Source organism: Bactrocera latifrons, unplaced genomic scaffold (genome assembly GCF_001853355.1).
Source record: "Bactrocera latifrons isolate USDA-ARS-PBARC rearing strain unplaced genomic scaffold, ASM185335v1 scaffold_229, whole genome shotgun sequence".
NCBI lineage: Eukaryota > Metazoa > Arthropoda > Insecta > Diptera > Tephritidae > Bactrocera > Bactrocera latifrons.
The window spans coordinates 181,602-201,998 of NW_017535841.1; the positions used below are offsets into that span (position 1 = coordinate 181,602).

Here is a 20,397-nt window from a genome sequence, read left to right on the forward strand (position 1 = left end):
GATAATAACCACGCCCACCTCCCATACAAAGGTTATGTTGAAAATCACTAAAAGTGCGTTAACCGACTAACAAAAAACGTCAGAAACACTAAATTTTTTTTTTCAAATTGGAAATGGGCGTGGCGTCGCCCACTTATGGACCAAAAACCATATCTCAGGAAGTACTCAACCGATTTCAATGAAATTCAGTATATAATATTTTCTTAACACCGTGATGACATGTACCAAATATGGGTGAAATCGGTTCAAAACCACGTCTGAAATCTCGATTATCACTTTATCATGCGAGAGTATAAATGTTCGGTGACACCCGAACTTAGCCCTTCCTTACTTGTTTTTTATTTAGTTTTATGTGTTTAATTTAGCTCACGCCCGTTTGGTTTCTTTTTGGTTCTTGTTTTTAACTTTTTTTTATGAGGTGAGATATATTCTCTAATTTCTTCTTTTTTGTAATAAGCACTTCACCGGGGTGTATCAAATTTTTTTCATATTATATAAAATAAATGTGTACAAATGAATTAGTGATGTGTTAGTGGATATAAAAGTGAAAAATATAAGTGAAAAATTAATTTTATATCGAGAAAATACGTAATTAAAATAGTGAAATTTTCAACTTTAATTGGGAATATCTCGAGAACTATAAGCTTCCTGCAGCTATATATTCATAATCTGGTGAATCTCCTCTATTCGACCATACCCATTTTATTACCGAAATCCTGGGACGGTCCACCCTTTTTTTGCAATGTTATTTTCCGATAGTGCTTATCTTTTAGGCTCGAAGAACCATGTATTGTTGTATGTACCACCTTTTCCGTACTCACCGTATATTTGTTAAAAATTGCTATTAAAAATTCGTTTGCACTTCACTTCAAGTTGTTACCAACTTTTGAATTTATTTTCTTGGCACGATTATGATTCTTTTGGCGCCGCGATTTAAGGGTATAATCTGAAAGAGGATAATCTCTGGACTAAAAAATGTATACACACATACCCTTCTCAGACTTACCGTTTACGAGTTATTTGTATTAAAAGTTTCTGAATTTTATATGCAATTTTTTATTTTTTTATTTGTATTTACATGTCATGACAAATACCAGTGTTGCCTCATATTTTGTTTTGTTCATATTTTTTTTGTGTCGAACTACTTTCAGCACTGGCGGCCTTCGGCCGCGCTTAAAAAAATATAACCCTGGTCGTTCCAACACCGGCGTGTTCATTAGTTGTTTTTGGGTCGAAGTACTTTCTGTTCTGGTGGCCTTCGGCCGCTTTTCAAAAAAAATAACCCTCATCGATCGAACACCTATATTAATCAAAAAGACAGAAATACTTAAAAACTTTGCATTCTATAAATTTTTTCTATTTATTATAATGTTTTTACACATATGCATATATATTGTAAATCCTAAGAAAATTTTAATTTACAAAACCCTTAAAATGAAATTCAGGATCGTTGATGTCTTCCGCGTCATTTTCATCATCAGTAGATATATTATCCACCAAATCTTATATGGTTTCGTAACGCAATCGTTTCTTTTGAGGAACAATATCCGTTAAATCCTCGGACTCTTTTGTCGGCACTTCTAATTCATTCGATATCTTTTGATCGCACTTTTGAACCAACGATTTTGACATTCGAGGTCATTGATTGTATTGTCCGCGTTTCACATACAGTACCGTCACCGAAGAGTTTACTTAGGCCATGGTATTGTTTTTCGCCATCAGTACAAATTCGGGATGTACAGGGATGTACATGCCTTTTAATGAAAGGCCACAAATCTGCCTTGCTTTTTCCGTTTACGCAGAAAAAACGACAGATTTTGTCTTCTTTACACAAAAGTCCCAATACAGTCATTGTCATTTGTCCAGTAACGCGTCCTCTGTTATATTTTCGTTTTGTTAAAAAAGTTTCATCGATTTGAACTGTGTTGCCCTCTCCCCCGAGACAAATCTCTGCGTTTGAGCATATAACCTCAGTAATTGAATCGCACTTCCAAATCCATCCTAATTTTGATTTTTTATTTTCCTCTGGTCGCATATTCTGTCTGCATTTCTCACATAATGGAGGAGTGGAATCCCTTGTTGGAATTAATCCCACTTCTTCAAAAAATTGCAAATACCTAATCCACTTCGCTTCGCTTCAGTTCAATATAAAATAATCACCGTTAAGAATTTCAAGCGGATTAGAAAAATCAAACGGAAAATTTTCTTTGAAAATTTATTTTATATTCAGACTTTTGAATTGTCAAATATGAAACAGAAGAGTTTTTGATTATATTATTAAATGTAAACACACAAATCTCTTGAAAGTTTGAATGTGCAGAAAATTTTTAAAAGTCTCAACATTCATTTATAAGAACTTTGGGTATTCTCGAATGGAATGTTGAGTTCTACAAAACTTACAACTTTCAATGTCTTGAGGTTGTTTTTGAGAAGTTGTTGCCTCTAACTGGGTGTTCACTACCGTGTGAAAAAGTTAGGGTCGAAGTTCCGGAAACATTAGCGTGAAATGTGTTTAATTTTCTATTTTTTACTTTTCTATAGGATCCACTGTCGGATTGGGTCATAGGAACGGTGTCAGTTAGATTTCCTACTGCTTCCAAAGATTTATATCTATGAGTGAGAAACGCGTCGAAAGTTTTCCAGGATGGTATTTCCGAGTTATTTTCTAGGGTGTCCTCGAATTGATGAAGTAGGTTTTTGGGTAGTTTCAATCCGCATAAGAAGATTAAAATGGTGTTCCAGCGCCTAGTGTCTATGTTAACGTTGTGCAGATTTGTGAGACAATTGTTGACGGTCCTCTGAGTGTTTAATCGCGTTTTCTTGGGTTTCTTGGTGTAGGTTGTATAAAATTTTCAATTGCGCGTTGGCCTGAACTTTTTTGTTCTTGTATTGGGATACCAGGTCCTTCCATGCCATCAGGAAACCATCATTTGTTAAGAATGCGTTTTTTACAATTGCTTTTGCTTCTCTCGATTTTTTTGAATCAAATAGAACAGTCGTTCCACGTTGCTGATTTTGTGATTGTTTACATATATATAGCCGTGACCATGTCTCTGAATGAAAGCCAGGTTACGAAATTTCCGGGTCCTATGTTTGAGGGTCCCTATGTCCCGCGATGTATATTCCTCTGAAAGTCGTACCTTTACTATTGGGGTTGGGGTCTGGAGATCTTCAATAGCTTGATTAATGGATCCTAAACATTTGAAATATAAAGATTACCCTTTTTAAATTTTTCCTTGATTTTTGCAAAGTCAATAGTTTCACCGGGTTTTTGTGAGGTTCTACGAAACGCATTGTACTTGTTTGTTTTGTCGTATATCGCGTTGAGTTCAACTCTTTTTAATACGTTTTTATTAGCTTCACTTGTATGTATGTATATGTATGTTTGTAACTTTTTTAAGTGGTACTGAAAACTAGAATATTTCAGCGACACTGTAGGAAGCCATATATGTATATAAGGATATAGAATAGTAGAAAGTATAGTTTATATAGATATATAGTATGTATATATAACCGCGCACCAGAAGAAATAATATCAAATAATGCAAAACATGTAAATTTTAGGTAATAAAAAATTAATACTTATAATAAAATTTTTGTAGTAAAAAAATTCTGATACTAGTTTCAAAATATTTCCGAGAAGCAATTGCAATAGAAAACTCCTTTTTTTTAATTTTGGCGGTCACGTCGATGTCAGCTTTTTAAAAATTCTCACCGAACCTAATGGGGAGAATACGATTCAAGTTATATTCGTTTATATTTCACAATATTGGTAAATCTCATAGAAGAAAAAATAGATTATTTCAATATAAAATAAGAATTCATAAAAATTCAAAAAAACAAAAACGAAATATTCTACCAACCCCTTATTTGAACCCCTCTACCTGAAAAAACTACTACTTTCCGGGTCAACTACTTGAATTATAAGTGCCAGTCAAGAACAATAGAAATGGATTAAGCCAAGTTTGTACCGTTACTTTTTTGTTCCCGCGGGATATCATAAATATCAGGAATATATTAGGTACATGCATAATCAAACAGACGAGGTGTACGGTTGTGACAATTTAAAATTATAAGGGAAATATATTTACATCGATTTTCAAAATGTCTGTGTGTCGTGTAGTATATTTGATTAAAATCTTTTCATTATAAACTAATAAATTAATTTTATTTAACCAATTGTTTATACAAAAAACAACAAATCACAATGAAAGAATGGAAAGATCGTCAGAACACTTCGGCGAATTATTAGAGGCTCCTTTTTCAGCAAGTTGTCAGCATGCAGGAGAAGGTCGAACATGAGAAAGGAAGGCAGAGAAACTCGCTTGAAGCAAGTGCGCCAGCATGCAGCAGAAAGCCGAGCCTCAGAACCAGAGGAAGTCAGAAAGGATCGTTTGTAGCAAATGCGTCAGCATGCAACGGAAAGCCGAGCCTCAGAACCAGAGCAAGTCAGAGAGGCTCGTTTGCAGCAAATGCGTTAGCATGCAGCGGAAAGCCGAGCCTCAGAACCAGAGCAAGCYAGAGAGGCTGGTTTGCAGCAAATGCGTCAGCATGCAGCGGAAAGCCGAGCTTCAGAACCAGAAAAAGCCAGAGAGGCTAATTTGCAGCAAATGTGTCAGAATGCAGTAGAAAAACGAGCCTCAGAATCAAAACAAGTCAGAGAGGCTCGTTTGATGCAAATGCAGAAACAAAACGAAGAGGTCCGAAGGATACGTAAAGCCAGTATAACGAGCTTTAGGCAGGCAATTAACTCGTTTTGCGATGCGATTTGTGAAGTTTGTACTAAACGATGCTATAAACATCAAATTTTTAAGTGGATGGTAGATGCTATAGCAAACACATATTTGCCTAATGAATTAAGCAAAAAAAAAATGTTTGGTTGTTTGCAATCGTTGCAAAACCCATTTGAATTCAATGAAAAATATTCCACAACTTAACAATGACACTAGTGCTTACACAAGAATATGTGATTTTTCGAGAATTGTACGTGCGTCATGGCACCAAGGAAAGGAGCTCATAATCACATCAGGATTTGCAGGTGGACATTGTCTAACATCCTAAGAGCCAGTATTCTTGCACCACAACAGTGACTTACAAACACCCTCAACCAGAATATGATATCGGGTGACCAAATCGACAGCAATATAAGATTTCAAACGGAGCGAAATTTAATGGCCTATCATATTGAAGACGATGGATACCTACTGGTGCGAAATTTCCATGCAATAAAAGATGTTTTAGTCGCATTAGGCAAACGGTTTCAGATCACTTTTGCCAAGCCATATATGGAAGCTTGAGAAGAATAATGAAACAAACTTCGGACGTACCCTTCGTCAAGGGTTGGAAGATCTTTTCATGGAACATAGCGACAACATAATAATAACAGGTATTATGAGAGCAAATATTACTTCAATAACTCACATTCTTGTGGTCAAAAGAGATCTAGAGCATAGGATAACAATGGAATGCGACAATTTAGACGTTTGTGAGGATTTGTAAACGTACAACAGGCAGCAAAAATGTGCAGTATACTCTTGATTACGTTGATGTTGTATATGAAACAGATGATCCTGATGAGATAGAAATACAGCAGAGTATTGAGATTGTAATGGAAGCGTCTGAAGTGATTAATTCTCAACAAGAACTACCTAATCATTTAATTCCACTGCAGACATCTTTGGTGGCGTCGATTGATGTAATGCAACCCAATGTGGAAGATCAACTACAGGTTTCACGAAACCTTAACGAAATTACCCGAAAAACGAAAGATATCGTTAATATCGGACATGAACTGAAAGCAGAAGAATTTGCCTGGTACTTTTTGTTTCCTTACGGAAAAAACGGGTTCAAAGAACAAAGGTTGTAATACTACAGCGTTAGACTACTTTCAGTTTAGAATTTTATGAAGTCACACAAGATTTCAACGTAACGACTATYTATTTTATGCCTTATCCTTCYTTGAATATTATAGAATCAAAAGCACTATATCTGCTTGCGGCAAAAAAATTGTTAATCAAGAAGGAGCAGTAGAAGATGTCCATATTTATGTAAAACATTTAAGAGGTTCGGCAGCTTATTGGAGATCAGCTCTGAATTAACTATTTGCTCAATTCAGATATTTAGCTCAAATGATCTCAACTGGCTAGACCMACGAAAGGCTTTGTTAATAGCCGATGGTAGGGCTGATGTTGATCCCAGTACTCTCGATATTTATGAGACCCAAAGATTTATCGAGAAGTAACCAGTAATTTGGTCGTGAAAGTTGGTGCTCTTACTGGAGTTGCAGCACGGTTGGTCGGAGGTTATATACTACACAGTCTGTTGAAACTACCAGTACAAAGAGATGGCGTCATCATTAAAATGCCACTTCTTACGGGAAATTATTTAAAAGGGATGCACCATTTATGGCAAAACGTTGAGTTTCKGTTCATAGACGAAATTTCTATGGTGCCTTATGAAATTCTTTGCATGATCGACTCTCGTTTGCGCCAACTAAGGTATAAATGTCTTACTCCTTCGTGATTTACTGTAGTTACCACCTGTCCGAGGACATCAAGTATTTCAACAGCCAGAACATATGAAACCCGCTACACATCTGTGGCGACAATTCCACCTTGTTGAACTCCAACAAAACATGTGTTAACAAGAAGATACGACATTTATAGATGTGCTTAATGGTTTAAGAGTTGGAAAGCTGACGTCGAAGCATCTTGAAGTTTTTCTTGGAAAAGTGTCAACAGATACCATTGAAGAATTCTCGACTGAGAAAGCTTTTAGAATTTAATGAAAAGTTCTGAAGAGCTTTCAAGATAAAGGGACTGTTATTTATACGATTAAAGCACAAGACCAACTCATTGACGCTACACGAAATTTAGGTAATAAGGACTTAAATACTGTAATACCGAATGAAAAATTTCCATGGGTCTTTTGAAATTTTTCCTACAGGGTCTGTTTTTTGCTTGCTCACACTGCACTAGCAGTCAACGTTAGTTTGTTGTTAGTTGAGCGGTAATGCAATAAAACATAGGCTATGTTCGTAAATACATCATGACGCGCATCATGACGATTGCATAACAAACAGAACGTTCAGAAATGCCAATATTGCAGCACTGCAATAATCAAGCGTTCAAAAAAAAAAACACTTCTATCAGCTGTCACTCATAATTTCTATCAAAAAATTGTGTACTACATTTAACTACGATGTCTGACGAAAAGTAAGTGCAAAACTGTTTTATTTTAATTTTTGTATTGAAATTTAGTTAAATTATGTTAATAATAATTGTATAAATTATAATTTTTAAATTTTTAGTGAAAATCTCAGTAATGCGGAGACACAGTTATTGCTGAGAGTACGGTTGAATATGGTGGACGAGTTTAAATCGGGTAGAAGGAAAAAAATGTATTGTGGAAGAAAGTTGTGACCGAAGTTAAAAACGTAATTCCACATATAAAACTGGACAAATAGCTTGGATTGTTTTGTTAGGCGCACGGTGTGCAATGTTGAAGCGATCCAAAAGCTGTCGGAACGTCATCCTGTTATTACATAGCTTCCATAATGTCATGTACCGACAATTCTCTAACGAATGACCATCACGGCCAAGCTTTGCAGTTACCCAGTGTGGAGTCAAAGCATTTTCCAAAGCCTAATTAAGGTGAAACTATAAATTATTAATTTTCATAAAACTTATAAAACCTTTCCTTAAAAGTGGCCCAATTCATTCGGAAATGGGAAGAGAAAATGTCCTCGGGAAACGACTTTATTGTTTTAATAAATAATTTCTTTTTAGGTATTTTTCTTTTTAAAGACAAACATTTGTACCAACAATTTTTGCTTTTAGACTTCGATACCCTTCTATTTCTTAGATTTAAAGAAAATTTATCATTTCTTTGCTCACAAATTTCGTCTAGTGTTAAATTCAGCAAAATTTCCATTTTAGTATTATACGCGTTCAAAAATGCAAACAAATGTATCAGCAAATTGTCAAAAATTGTATAAGAAGTATCAAACGTCAAACTTGCAGTGTTGCGACTGTTGCTTATGCTGCAAGTCATGATGCATTTACGAAGATAGCCATATGTACATACGTGTACAAGTGGGTGCCAAAGCAACGATACTTGGCTCTCAAAAAATATGTTCGTATGTATGTATATGAAAGAGTGAAGTGCAAAGCGTAATACGGCAATAACACATTTTGCAAATATTTTGTGCTTAATACCGGTTAAACAAAAGATTGACTGAATAGAATATTAATATATACATATATGTATATAAACCTGTTGATCCAAAATCCTGATGTGATAGTTAATTGGGTGGGTTTTATTTCAGGAGACACTCGATCCGGCTCGAAGGACCAAAATGCCGTGGTTGTCGACGTTATGTTTTCCGGTGTGCCAAATAAAATAAAATTATTGCATTTGGATAAAAATGCAATTTACATATGTATTTCAGGGTACAATATGTGTATAGTATGGGTGGGTTAGTATTATGTTTATATAATCAAAGGTTATTTGTGAATATAAATTTTAAATAAAACCTGATGTGGTCACTTATTCCCGCGTTGATATAATGATTCTGCTGCAGTTGTTGTTGCTGCTGATATTGCTGCTACTGGGTTTGGCACCTGTATGTCCGTCCGCTGTGCTGATTCGTTTTATTGTGTCCTTCTGTTGGTTGGGTTCTTCGTTGTTATGTTGGTGCTGTTGGGTGATTTTATTCATTGTCCTCAAATTCGTATTTAGTCGAGTTAGGAGGACATTTTAGGGATGGGTTCACTTAGTATGAACAAATTGCATCGACAATTTAATTTTTAATTTTTGCTCCCAACATCATGAACAAAAAATTTAAATTTTAATCCAAAGTGTTTGAATCAAAAAATTTGCAACCCTGAGTAGGAGCTGACAAATGCAGAATAACCTTAGGAAAGTTGGATATGTTTCAAACTTTTCAAAAATAGGCTAAGAAATTATGTATACATATTAAGATATTATATCACATTATTTTTAAGAGATGATAAGATGTGCTTAATATTAATGTGCGTTCGATACAATCCCGTATACAACTATAGAAAACCAGACTGTAGATACCAAATTTTATTTTAGGTTTTACAAAGGTTGATTAAATCAAGGGGAAAATCTCAAGCTAAAAATCTTTCAGTTCAAATGGTTGCTGCTGAAAAACTAGCGCAGTGTCCCTCAGAGATGTTTGATGTGATACTTGATGAAAATCAACTGGAGGATGCATGTGAGCATATTGCTGAATACCTAGAAGTAAGTATTTTAAAATTCTTAAAAGCGTAGATGAAAACATTTTATTTATGTTATCTGGTCCTTATACATATTAAAAATGGGTTGTTTAAAAACGGCATACAATGTTACGTACACTATTTAAAGTTTAAACAGAGTAGATTAAAACTGATTTCCAGATGCTATTGATGTTCTATTTGCCCTCAACGATTTTGACAGTCTTCGAAACACTTTTTGGAGCCAAATCTGCTGAATACGGTGGTTGATCTATGGTATTCATTGCGTATTTGGCTTTAAATTCGGTCACAACCGTATTATTTTTGAAAAGAAGTTTAGATGTATCAGAACGAGTGGAGCAAGAACGATATCGATCTGTGTTGCTATCTCGATAACACTTGCCTGACGATTTTCAAACACCATATCCTTCACTATTTTTGTTTTAATATTTTCAAACAAATAACTCACGACTCAAGAACATCCGTTTGAGGCCGTGATCCGCAGGGTTGTGCGCTGGATTTGGGACCCGACACGTAAAAAATCATACCAACGAAAAGAAATAACAACCGAAACCATTGGTTTCCGGAAAATACTAAAGGACAGTTGGTATGACGAGGAGTGCCGTTTCGTAGCGGAGAGAAAACAGACTGTCTACCTCGCAGCGTTACGATTGACCACAACACGTGCGGGATGATCTATTTCATCCGACAGGGGTAATGCTCGAAAATTCTACGAAAAAAATGCGACGGCTTACAGAAGGTTTCAAGACCGGAGCATACTCTTTTAGAACTCAGAAAGGTTCGATGCCCAGAGAATACTTAAATTATGGAGGGAACACTTCTCAAGTCTGCGAACCCGTCTCTCCAATCGGTAACGATGGAGCAGACGTTCCATTGTCCGACCATTAAGAAGTTCGAATAGCAATTACCCGCCTGAAAAATAACAAAGAGGGGGTCGATGGATTTCCGGCCGAGCTATTCAAACACGGCGGTGAAGAACTGATAAGAAGCATGCATCAGCTTCCTTTCAAAATATGGTCGGACCAAAACATGAAGAATGATTGGAATTTAAGTGTGCTATGCCCAATCCATAAAAAGGAAGACCCAACAATCTGCGCCAACTACCGTGGGATAAGCCTCGAGCGTATTGTGTGACAGACTAAAACCCATCGTAAACAAACTGATTGAACCTTATCAGTGTGGCGATAGACTTGGCAAATCAGCAACGGTCCAGACATTCACCATGGGCTTGATCTTGGAAAAGCTCCTTGAAAGGAGAATCGACACACACCACCTCTTCGTCTGCTGCTCTCGACAGCACGAAAAGAAACTGCATTTATGCGTCGATATTTGAATTTGATGTTTGATTTTGGGTTGACACATCGCGTACATATTGGGCACAGTAATTAAGGACAGTCTTAACCACTTATCAAAATACTTTTTTTTTAATATCATTTAAATACAATTTCCGGGAGCTTTTTTCAGAATGTGCTATTGCTGACCATACATTGATTTTAGTAATGCTTTACAAAATGTTGTATAGATATATGTATATAATTCAAGAACGATAAATATATTATATTTCTCTACTATGCTGTAGAACTACCATCAACTAACCAAATATTCTTATTAAATATTGAGTATAACATATACTTTCAAATAACTTTACTTCTTGAATTTTTGTGTTGCGATTATTTATAGGAAATAGCCTTTGTTTATTTTTTTAGAGAGTAGGTTTATTCTACCTAATGATCCCTAACAGAATGTGCTAAACAAGGTATTTAGGAAAGTTTCTCATTAGCATTAATAGAACGAAAAAGCATTCGTTAGTTGCACACTACAATTGAAGTTTGTTTATTGACGATAATTCCTCTTGAAATCGTGGCACATAAGAATGCACGATTACAGTTCTCTAACGATAGCTATCACCGATTCATGTAAAAAAAAAAACGTATTTTTTTAACCACAAAATCATCGAAAACAACATTCATAAAAAAAACTAAGAAAAAAAGTTGTATACTACGAAATAAAATTCTTTCGGAAAAAGAAACACCCTCCGAAATAACACAACCTGTACATAATTGAACATTATTGGAAGGTAAGGAAAATGTAATTTTGCTGGTTCGCAAATAGTTTTGGCTAAACTTCATTTTAAAAAATTTTGCAAACCAATTTTACTTCCCCTAATAGAAAACTATACAGATATATATATGTGCATACATATCAGACATAAACTTAACCGAAGATACTAAATTTATTGTATTAAATTGTTGTAGGGATATGAGATTAATAGCCCAATTCAGTAAGCAGTCTCTAGTTACAATTTAAAAGATTAGAAGTAAGTTCTCAATTTATGACAAGTTACTATTAACAATACAGTTTCTAGTTTTTAGTTACAAACTATTATCTCAAATTTATCACAAGATAGCTAGCATGTAACAAGTCTAAAAAATTCTTGTTTGTAATTTTGAATAAACTGACATTTCAATTTCGTAACTATTATGATTCAAAGTCACACTCTATTTTTATTTTTAGAGGATTCGTCCACGCTTTACTGTGGATACCTAGATGGTACTACTATCACTATCTATATGATTTCTAGTCAGTTCCTACCTTTAAAGTACGTGTTTTAATAGAGCATTACTTTTTGTACTCTGCATCAGGGAAATCAACCATTGAAAAGAAATTTGCTAGGTTGTAAAGAGGCAAAATGGGCACCGAGGGCAATGAAGGCAGTAGACACCCTAACGAAGCGAACACTGAGCAAAGTGGCACCCGCATCATAGGAGTGTTTGAGTGATCTCTAATTGAAAATAAACCGAACTTTTGTGTCGTTGTGTGACACTAGAATCATGGCTCTATCATTTTACAATGAAGTCTAATCGACAAACAACCTATGACTGCATTTATGAACCAGTCCTCAAGAGTAAAAAGCCGAAAAAGTCGACTGGCAAGGTTATGGCATCAGTCTTTTGGGATACCCGTGGTATATTATTTATCAACTGATTACTGAGCCATTTATGATCCATTGCACTGTGTATTTTTTTGTAGTTCTATTCTTCGAAAATTTGTGTTCTCCTGCATTAGCTCTGTGTTGTTGTTTTTTTTTTCTTCTTTTTTTTGTAACCCATTATACAATTAACCCATTAATATAATTTGTTATAATAACGGAACTTATTATATATACAAGGTAGGCTGCAAAGTAAACAAGACTTTTTAGCACATTACACTTGTATGGCGTAATCGTATTCTAAGTTATCATAAGATTGTYCATTTATTACAAAATTCACTATATTTATTACAGCGTGTTATTCAAAAAGAATCTACAGAAGAATAGTTATTTTACGTTTTCAATGTTTGACTATAAAGTTGGATAAAAGTCGTTTAAGTATCCGCTGTCGCTTATGAACCATATTATATTTTTATTTCTAACTAATTACAAATATATGTATCTTGGAATGTGGCACATAACCAGTATTGACTGTATTTGTCAAGGAATGTACAAAATACTTTGTAATTCTGAAATATTTTTACACAGCTGCGTTGATATATATGCAAGCACAAACATACATATGTATTTACGCTAGTTTGTAGGCAAAGCTGTAAAGCGGCAAGGGAAGCGGTATCGGTACAGCTCCGATTTTCTACCATTGACTTTTTGACAAAGTTTGATTGTCCGTGACAACGGAGTTTTTGTATGAAACAATGTGTGTATATATTTACATAAAGTTATGTCGAGACAATTTTACACACATAATTCGAATTATTCTTTCAAATTTGTTTACATCAACAAAAAATGACATATGTATGTAATTTCATATGTGAATATGCAAGCATATATATGGTTTTTAAACTCTTTTTACATGTACACATATTTATATGCATATGATTTTTACGATTTTATCGAAACTTCAAATGCCCAAAGTATATATGTAAATACATATGCATATAAATATATGTGTAACTTAAAAACATATATTAATTATAATTATATTAAATAAATATATATTTAAGTCATAATACAAATATGACTTAGTTACACATTTCAACAGATTTAATGGAATTCATCATTAAATGGGTCAAATTGCATGTATGTACATATATACATTTTCTATAGCAGTTTGCGCATTGTAAATATGCGAATCTGTAAGCGGACATCGAAATGAGTATCACTTTTCTCATTTAACAATGAAAATGCTCAATTCTGATATTTTCAACCTCCTCATGTTAAATATTGGTGAAATCCGCTAATAATATTTTTGTGGTAAAATCCACTAATAGAAAACTCAACCCCCTCCTCAAAAAGAGGATCGTGATGACAATCGGCACACCCTGAAAGTCTCTCTATATTATACGTTCTCTGTTTCATATTTAGAGATGTAAATGATTCAAAATGAATTATGGTTTCATATATTTATATTTATCATTAGTATGCTTTGGATCGTTCTCCTGATAGAAAGCAAATTTGTCCAATATCTTCAATTTATCCGCACTTTGCTTCACATTTTGTTTCAAAATGTCCAAATATTGCATTCGTTTAATTTTACCCTCTATAAAATGAATGTTCCCTACTCCTGCACTAGAAACACATCCCCACACCATTATCCAACCTCCCCCTGCTTAACCGTAGCCCGAGTGTTATTAGGCAAAAACTCAGTATTTGGCTTACGCCTAACGTACATATTTCCATCTGATCCATGTAGGTTAAATTTACTCTCATCAGTAAACAATACCTATAAAATAAGTGATAAGATAAAAAGTAATCAAATGTAACAAGTTTTTACAAAATTACCTTGTTCCAAGAGTGAGAATCTTTCAACAAAACAAAATTTCACCCGTGCAATTTTATTCTTTTTACTGATATCCGGTCTTATTCTGGCTATTAGCCCATTGAAATTACTCTTAGTTAACACGTTACGAATGGTCTCGGCACAAACCTCTTTTTTTAAATTCTTGTTGACCATATTTTTTAATTCATTCGCCGTTGTAAATGGTTTTGTTTTCAATTCTCTCAAAATCCAACGCTCATCATAGTCATTAAATTTCTTTCCTTGGTCAATACGACTTTTATTTTCTACTTGAAAATTTTTAACATATCGTTGAATGATAGCATGAACTGTGGACGGGCATCGGTCAACAATTTCGGCGATTTTATGCACCGATTTACCCTCTCCTTATAATTTTGTAATTAAATGCCGCGTTTCTAAAGTTGTTTGCTTTTTGTGTTGATCCATTTCAAAATTTATCTGCACTTTACTACACTTGCGTACTGATTTATCATTTGCTTTGGAATTAACATGAACTCACTCAGCAGAAAGAAAAAAAACAGATCCAAAAAACCGTTTCCAACAATAATTCGGCATCTACACTATTCGTCCAATTGCTCGTTTAACGGGAATTTTATTGGCTTTGGTTTCTTTTTTAATTTGAAAACAAAAGGTTTCTAGTAAAATATCATAAGTATTATACATTTTTAAATGGTCTTTTTTGTGGAAATTTCTCATTGAACAGAAATATCGGCATTTGAATAATCTTATACTTCAATTGCTGTTCAATTATGCGTTTGAGCCACTGTAATTATAACCGCCGCAAACTTATAGTTTTCGAGATATTTGCATTTATAGTTAAAAATTACCACTATCTGAAGAACGTATTTTTGCGATTTAAAATTAATTTTACACTTATGTTTTGCATTTTTATATATACATACACTTCACTAATACATTATATAATGAAAAAATAGTTTTAATTCAATATTTAACTTGTTCTCAATTCTATTTATTTAACAGCAACTAAAGGGTTGCAGTCTGTCAAATAATAACTGTTATCTTATCGACATCTTTTGTAAATGAACTAAAAGAAATAAAGAAAATAAATTATACGTAAAAAGAGGATTTTTGCAGTTGTCTATTGCAAACACTTTTTTTATTRCCCGCAATTGGGGTTTGTGAAGTTTTTTTTGGCGAAAAAACTCTTTTTGGGTGAGTGGTCTTCGCCAAAAATAAAACTGGTCGGTCCCACACCGGGTGGTAACAAGTCTTTTTTTCACGTAAAACTCCTTTTTGAATGTGCGGCTTTCGGCCGCTCTTCCAAAAAGTAACCCCGGCCGATCCAACAGCAGGGTAGATTTTAGTTCATTCACGTCCAAATTCTTTCTGCATTGTGTTTCCTTCAAGACTGTAGCAAACCCTTGGTTTAGTTTTCGTATCTGATTATATTGATTTAAATGAATATTTTCGAGGATATGTACATATTATAGATTTAAAAATTTGGGGACGTAGCGTTTGCGCCGGTTCCAGCTTGCCAGTGCAGCGGTGAAGAAGTGCAACCAAAAAACCGGTTCATGGTGTGCAGTCCACTATAATGTCTGTTAATTGGACTTCAGTGTGAAATTGTGCACACACGGGCGTAAAAATTCGGTTTAATTACAACTAAAGAGCATTCAAACACTCCTCAGAATCAGCAATTCGTTGTTTTTGTGGGATTATGATGCGGTTGGCATTTTCTCAGTGTTCGCCTCGTTAGTGAATCTACTGCCTTCGCTGTCCACGGTGCTCATTTCGCCTCTTTCCATCTTAGCAAATCTTTTTTCAACAGTTGATTTCCCTGGCGCAGAGCCCAAATTCAACAGTATTTTCCCTAAAATAGCAATGTATTATTAACATACGAAATGCTTTTATGATCCATTTTTTTATAAACTAACACAAGTTGCTTCACAATCTCATTAACTGATTGTTATAATCTTACTAATAGAAATCATATATGTAGATGCCAGTAGTAGTATTAAAGTAAAGTGTGGAGGAGTCCTCTAGTATTAATATAAACTACAAACTGAATTTTCTTTCTTTTAAATAATTTTTTGGCAACATGGCACGATTACGATTCGTTTGGCGCCGCGATCTGAAGGTATGGACGGATAGAGGAGGTCCTCGGGATAAAAAAATTGATACACATACACTCACCGTAGAATTCTAGCTTTTGAGATATTCATATTTAAAGTTCAACAATTTCATATAAGAAATGATAAATTTACAGTGATTGTGAAGTCAAAGTTTAAAGAGTACGGACGTGTTATTTAATTCGCTCTGTGAATTCAATCTTTACAAAAAAAAAATTAATAATAAAATCAAGCAAAAACTAAAACAAAAAAACAATTTATTAAATTGTAAACAGACATTAAAAACAGTGCTCACAAATAAATAATAATAAACATAAAGAAATAGTGCACGAATCAACAAGTGAGAACAAAAAATAAAACAAACATTAATGAGTGCTTCGCAGCCTCATCAGCAAGGCCGTAGGCATTCCTTAAATGCCTATGTACTTCAGCTTTGTCGACCCAACAACAACCACAATTACTGGCAATAAAAAGTGTAACGACGATGATGAGTCATCAGGGCGATCAGTTGAAAAGCAATGGAAGTAAAGAACGCAGTCAGCAGAAGCAGCAGAAAACAACAAACGGGCAACAACGAGTGCCCTAACAGCAACCATCCTGCAAGTACCAGCAAAAGCGYAGGCAACGAAGAAAATCACAACGCAAGGTGAGAGTGTACCAACAAAAAAAGGCCCATCTGTACAAACAGGCATTGACCGCTACGTCAATATAAAAAGGAAACTAAGTCCTTGTTGTTGTTGTTGTAACGGCAGAATTCGGAAATTAAGTCCTTCAAAGTCAGCGGTCAATCCTAAAACATTTCAAGGCGGCACACCAAATAAAAATTAAAACTGAAGTTTTAAATGGCAACAAATTTGCCATACTAAGAAATGGTTCACATGACGATACGAAGGCTACCACCACAGTCGTTAATGCCAAACCACCTCCAATATATTTTCGTGAACGTAGCAGTAATACTAGAGAACTTATATTTGTGGAGAAAGTCCAACAACGGACAAGCGTGTAAACTGTCAAAAGCTAACAAAATGCGATGAGTGCGTTTCACCACAGCTAGCTATGAAGGAAAAACTTTATCAGTGGCGCGTGAACAGAGCAGAGCATTCAATGAAAATTATGCTCAGAAAAATGCATTGCTATTACAGACGTATGTTGGCCTTTTSAATATAATTTTATACGTTTACATGCAATCATATTAATTGATATAATTATCATTTTGCGTATTTCTATGAATATATGCATAATTTGTAACATTCTAGTTAAATTATTCTATTTTCAAAACGATATTTGTAGTTAATGTGCAATTAAGAGTTATTTATTAAATATTTCTTATGTTTGATAATACATTATAATTTCATATATGAATATGTTTATAAATCTGATATAGTACATATGTATATGTATATGAGATACTATCATAATATTATAAAAAGTTAATATATTACAATGATATATTATATCATTTAATTTTCATACGCATCTACATATCAGCGCATAATTACATACATATATACATATGTAAGTACACTTCAAATTCAAATCGTAATATTATCATTTATCAGTAAAAATTGTGTGCGCACTGCTCTATATGTATATACACAAACCAACATACAAATGAGTACACATGTAAATATGTGCGCATGACATTCCCACACAAATAATGCATACGCAACATACATATGTACATATATGCGTTCACAATGGTTTCAAATAGCATCAGCAGCGTCACAAGTCAATATGGCAGCCAATTCGATGCCCAAATTTGTAGAAAAACAGACAACAACAATATTTTCGTTCATGAACGTAAGCGCACTTTCAACAGGTAAACTTGCTTCATTCATAAAAACAAATACCATKACATCTCCCCGAGCATGCCTTTGCCAACAAGCGTCTTTTCTCAACGTTGGCAAAAGCTAAAAATCATAAATTGAACAATTTCTGATATTTGTATGAGAAGGAAAAAGCGACAACCCCGCAAATATAAGTATAGAATAAAATTGACAACATAGTTTATTTGTCGATATTCAAGTCAAGAAATCTGCCAAAGAAAATATTCAATATTCCTCTAATTTATGTGTACGGTGAATCCCGATTAAGTAGTATTCCGTTTAAATGAAAATCATTCCTCTTAACTGCCCATATCTTGCTGCATCTCACGGTTCTGTTTTGAAATACATGGAAATTATTGTTTTATGTACCACTCGCTTAAGTATTCGCACCCGCTTATGAGCCAAATTATATTTTTTATTTTTAACAAAGTACAAAAATCCGTATCTTTGATTGTGCCACATAACTGGGATTAACTGTATTTGTCAATGAATGTAAAAAATATTTGTACGCGTCTTGCAAAATTCTGCGTCGATATGTATACAAGCTCATACAGAAACATACATATTTTCGCTGGTTTGTTCATGAAGCTGCTACAGTGGCAAGGGAAGCAGTGGCAATTGGCGATCGTTCGTTTGTGTTTTCGGCACAACTCGGATTTTCTACCAACAACACAATGTTGTGATGCTTTGTTGTCTCGTCAGCCCTTCGACACATTGACTCTTGGAAAACACTTGAGCTTCAGCCATTGGTTGCCCGTGAAACGAAGATTTCACATGAAGTAATAAGTGTACACATTTTCATACAAAGTTGTGGGTAGACAATTTTACAAACAGTATGCGTATGGTTCTTTTTGTTTACATGCATACATAATTACATACATATGTATGTGAATATGTGCAACCGCTTCGTCTTTCAACATGTTATCAAAACTTTTAAAGACCTGTAAATAAATATGTACATATGTACATATATTATATATCTTATCAAACCTACATTAATTAAAGATTTACATAGGTAATAATGCATGTATGACTTTATTATATATAATATTTCCAAAGATGTTAAGAAATTCATCATAACATAGTTCAATTTGTACGTACAGTGGCGAACAAAAGTATTGGCACAGCAAGATACCTTGATTTTAGCATTGTTTTTTACCACTTATAAAATATGTTTTGATTCCAAAAAAAAAGTCCTTAGATAGGGCGAGTAATTATCAATTATATTTGTCTTAATTCATTTAATTATCTCTTATATTTATTTAATAGTAATTATAAAAGGAAAAAAAGTGTTAATTATAGCGAAACAAAAGTATTGGCACACTCCATAAAAATACAAAAAAACAATAACAAAGTAGTAAACTATATATAAAATTAATATTTTGTGGCCAAGCCCTTTTGCTTGATGACTGCTTCCAGCCGGTTTGGCATTGATGATACCAATTTTTGTGTCGTTTCTGCACCAATATTCTGCCATTCCTCCACTAGTGCCACCTTCAACTCAGCTGTTGTTGATACTGCTCTCTTCTTAACTCGCTTATCTAGTTCTTCCCACAAATGTTCTATTGGGTTAAGATCGGGAGATTGAGGGGGGATGCGGTAATGTATGTTTTATGTGATGTGCCAGCCACATCCACATGCGTACATCATAAGCCGTATGCTTCGGGTCATTATCGTGTTGAAATGTGAATGATTCTGGCAATTTCAATTTTTCGGCACTTTTTTTACATTTCTCTTCAGAATTTCCAGTATTTTCCAATATTTTTTGTCCATAATGCCGTCTATGAATTCCACCTCAGCGACACCTGCAGCGGACATACAACCCCACACAATTACCCCTCCACCGCCATGTTTTACAGTAGCAGCAAGGTTCTTTTTTTGCAGTTCGGTGTTAGGCTTTCTCCACACAGTTTGCCGACCATCAGATTGAAATATATTGAACTTACTCTCATCTGAGAAGAGTACACTGTCCCAAAAGTCCCTAGGCTGGCTTATGTACTCCTTCGCATAAGCTAATCGCTTCGTTTGGTTCGTTTTCGAAATGAGAGGTTTACATCTAGCTACGCGAGAACTGTAATTAGCTTCATGCAGCATCCTCCGGACCGTTATTGGATGAATATCTTTTTCCATCTCTTCTTTAACTTCCGCAGCGATTTGTGTGGATGATATTCTAGGGTTCTTTTTTACCTTCCTGGCTATTTGACTACGTTCGCGATCACTTAAAGCCTTGGGTCTACCTGTTCGTTTTTCGCTTTGTAAAGATGCAGTATCTTTAAAACGTTGAATAATACTCCGTATGGTATATSGGCTTCTGTCMATCATTTCACYAATCTCGGCGTACGATTTACCCTGATTATGCAAATATAATATTATTTTCCGCTGAGATTCGTTGGTTTCACATTTTTTGCTCCCCATTTTAATAAAATGAAAGCAA

General features: G+C 34.5%; 1 protein-coding gene across 12 annotated transcripts in view; it reads left to right on the forward strand.

The window, feature by feature from the left end:
• The window catches only part of LOC108968753 (voltage-dependent L-type calcium channel subunit beta-2), a 393,950-nt gene that overhangs the window by 178,410 nt on the left and 195,143 nt on the right, over window positions 1-20,397 (forward strand). For 10 of the 12 annotated variants that reach the window (XM_018932974.1, XM_018932979.1, XM_018932972.1 and 7 more), the window contains one exon: window positions 9,100-9,267. The exons of 1 other annotated variant lie outside the window; for it this stretch is intronic. In XM_018932974.1, coding sequence (XP_018788519.1) covers window positions 9,100-9,267 — 168 coding nt within the window. The remainder of the gene's footprint in view (window positions 1-9,099; window positions 9,268-20,397) is intronic. One more of the 12 variants, XM_018932981.1, reaches the window with a different exon arrangement.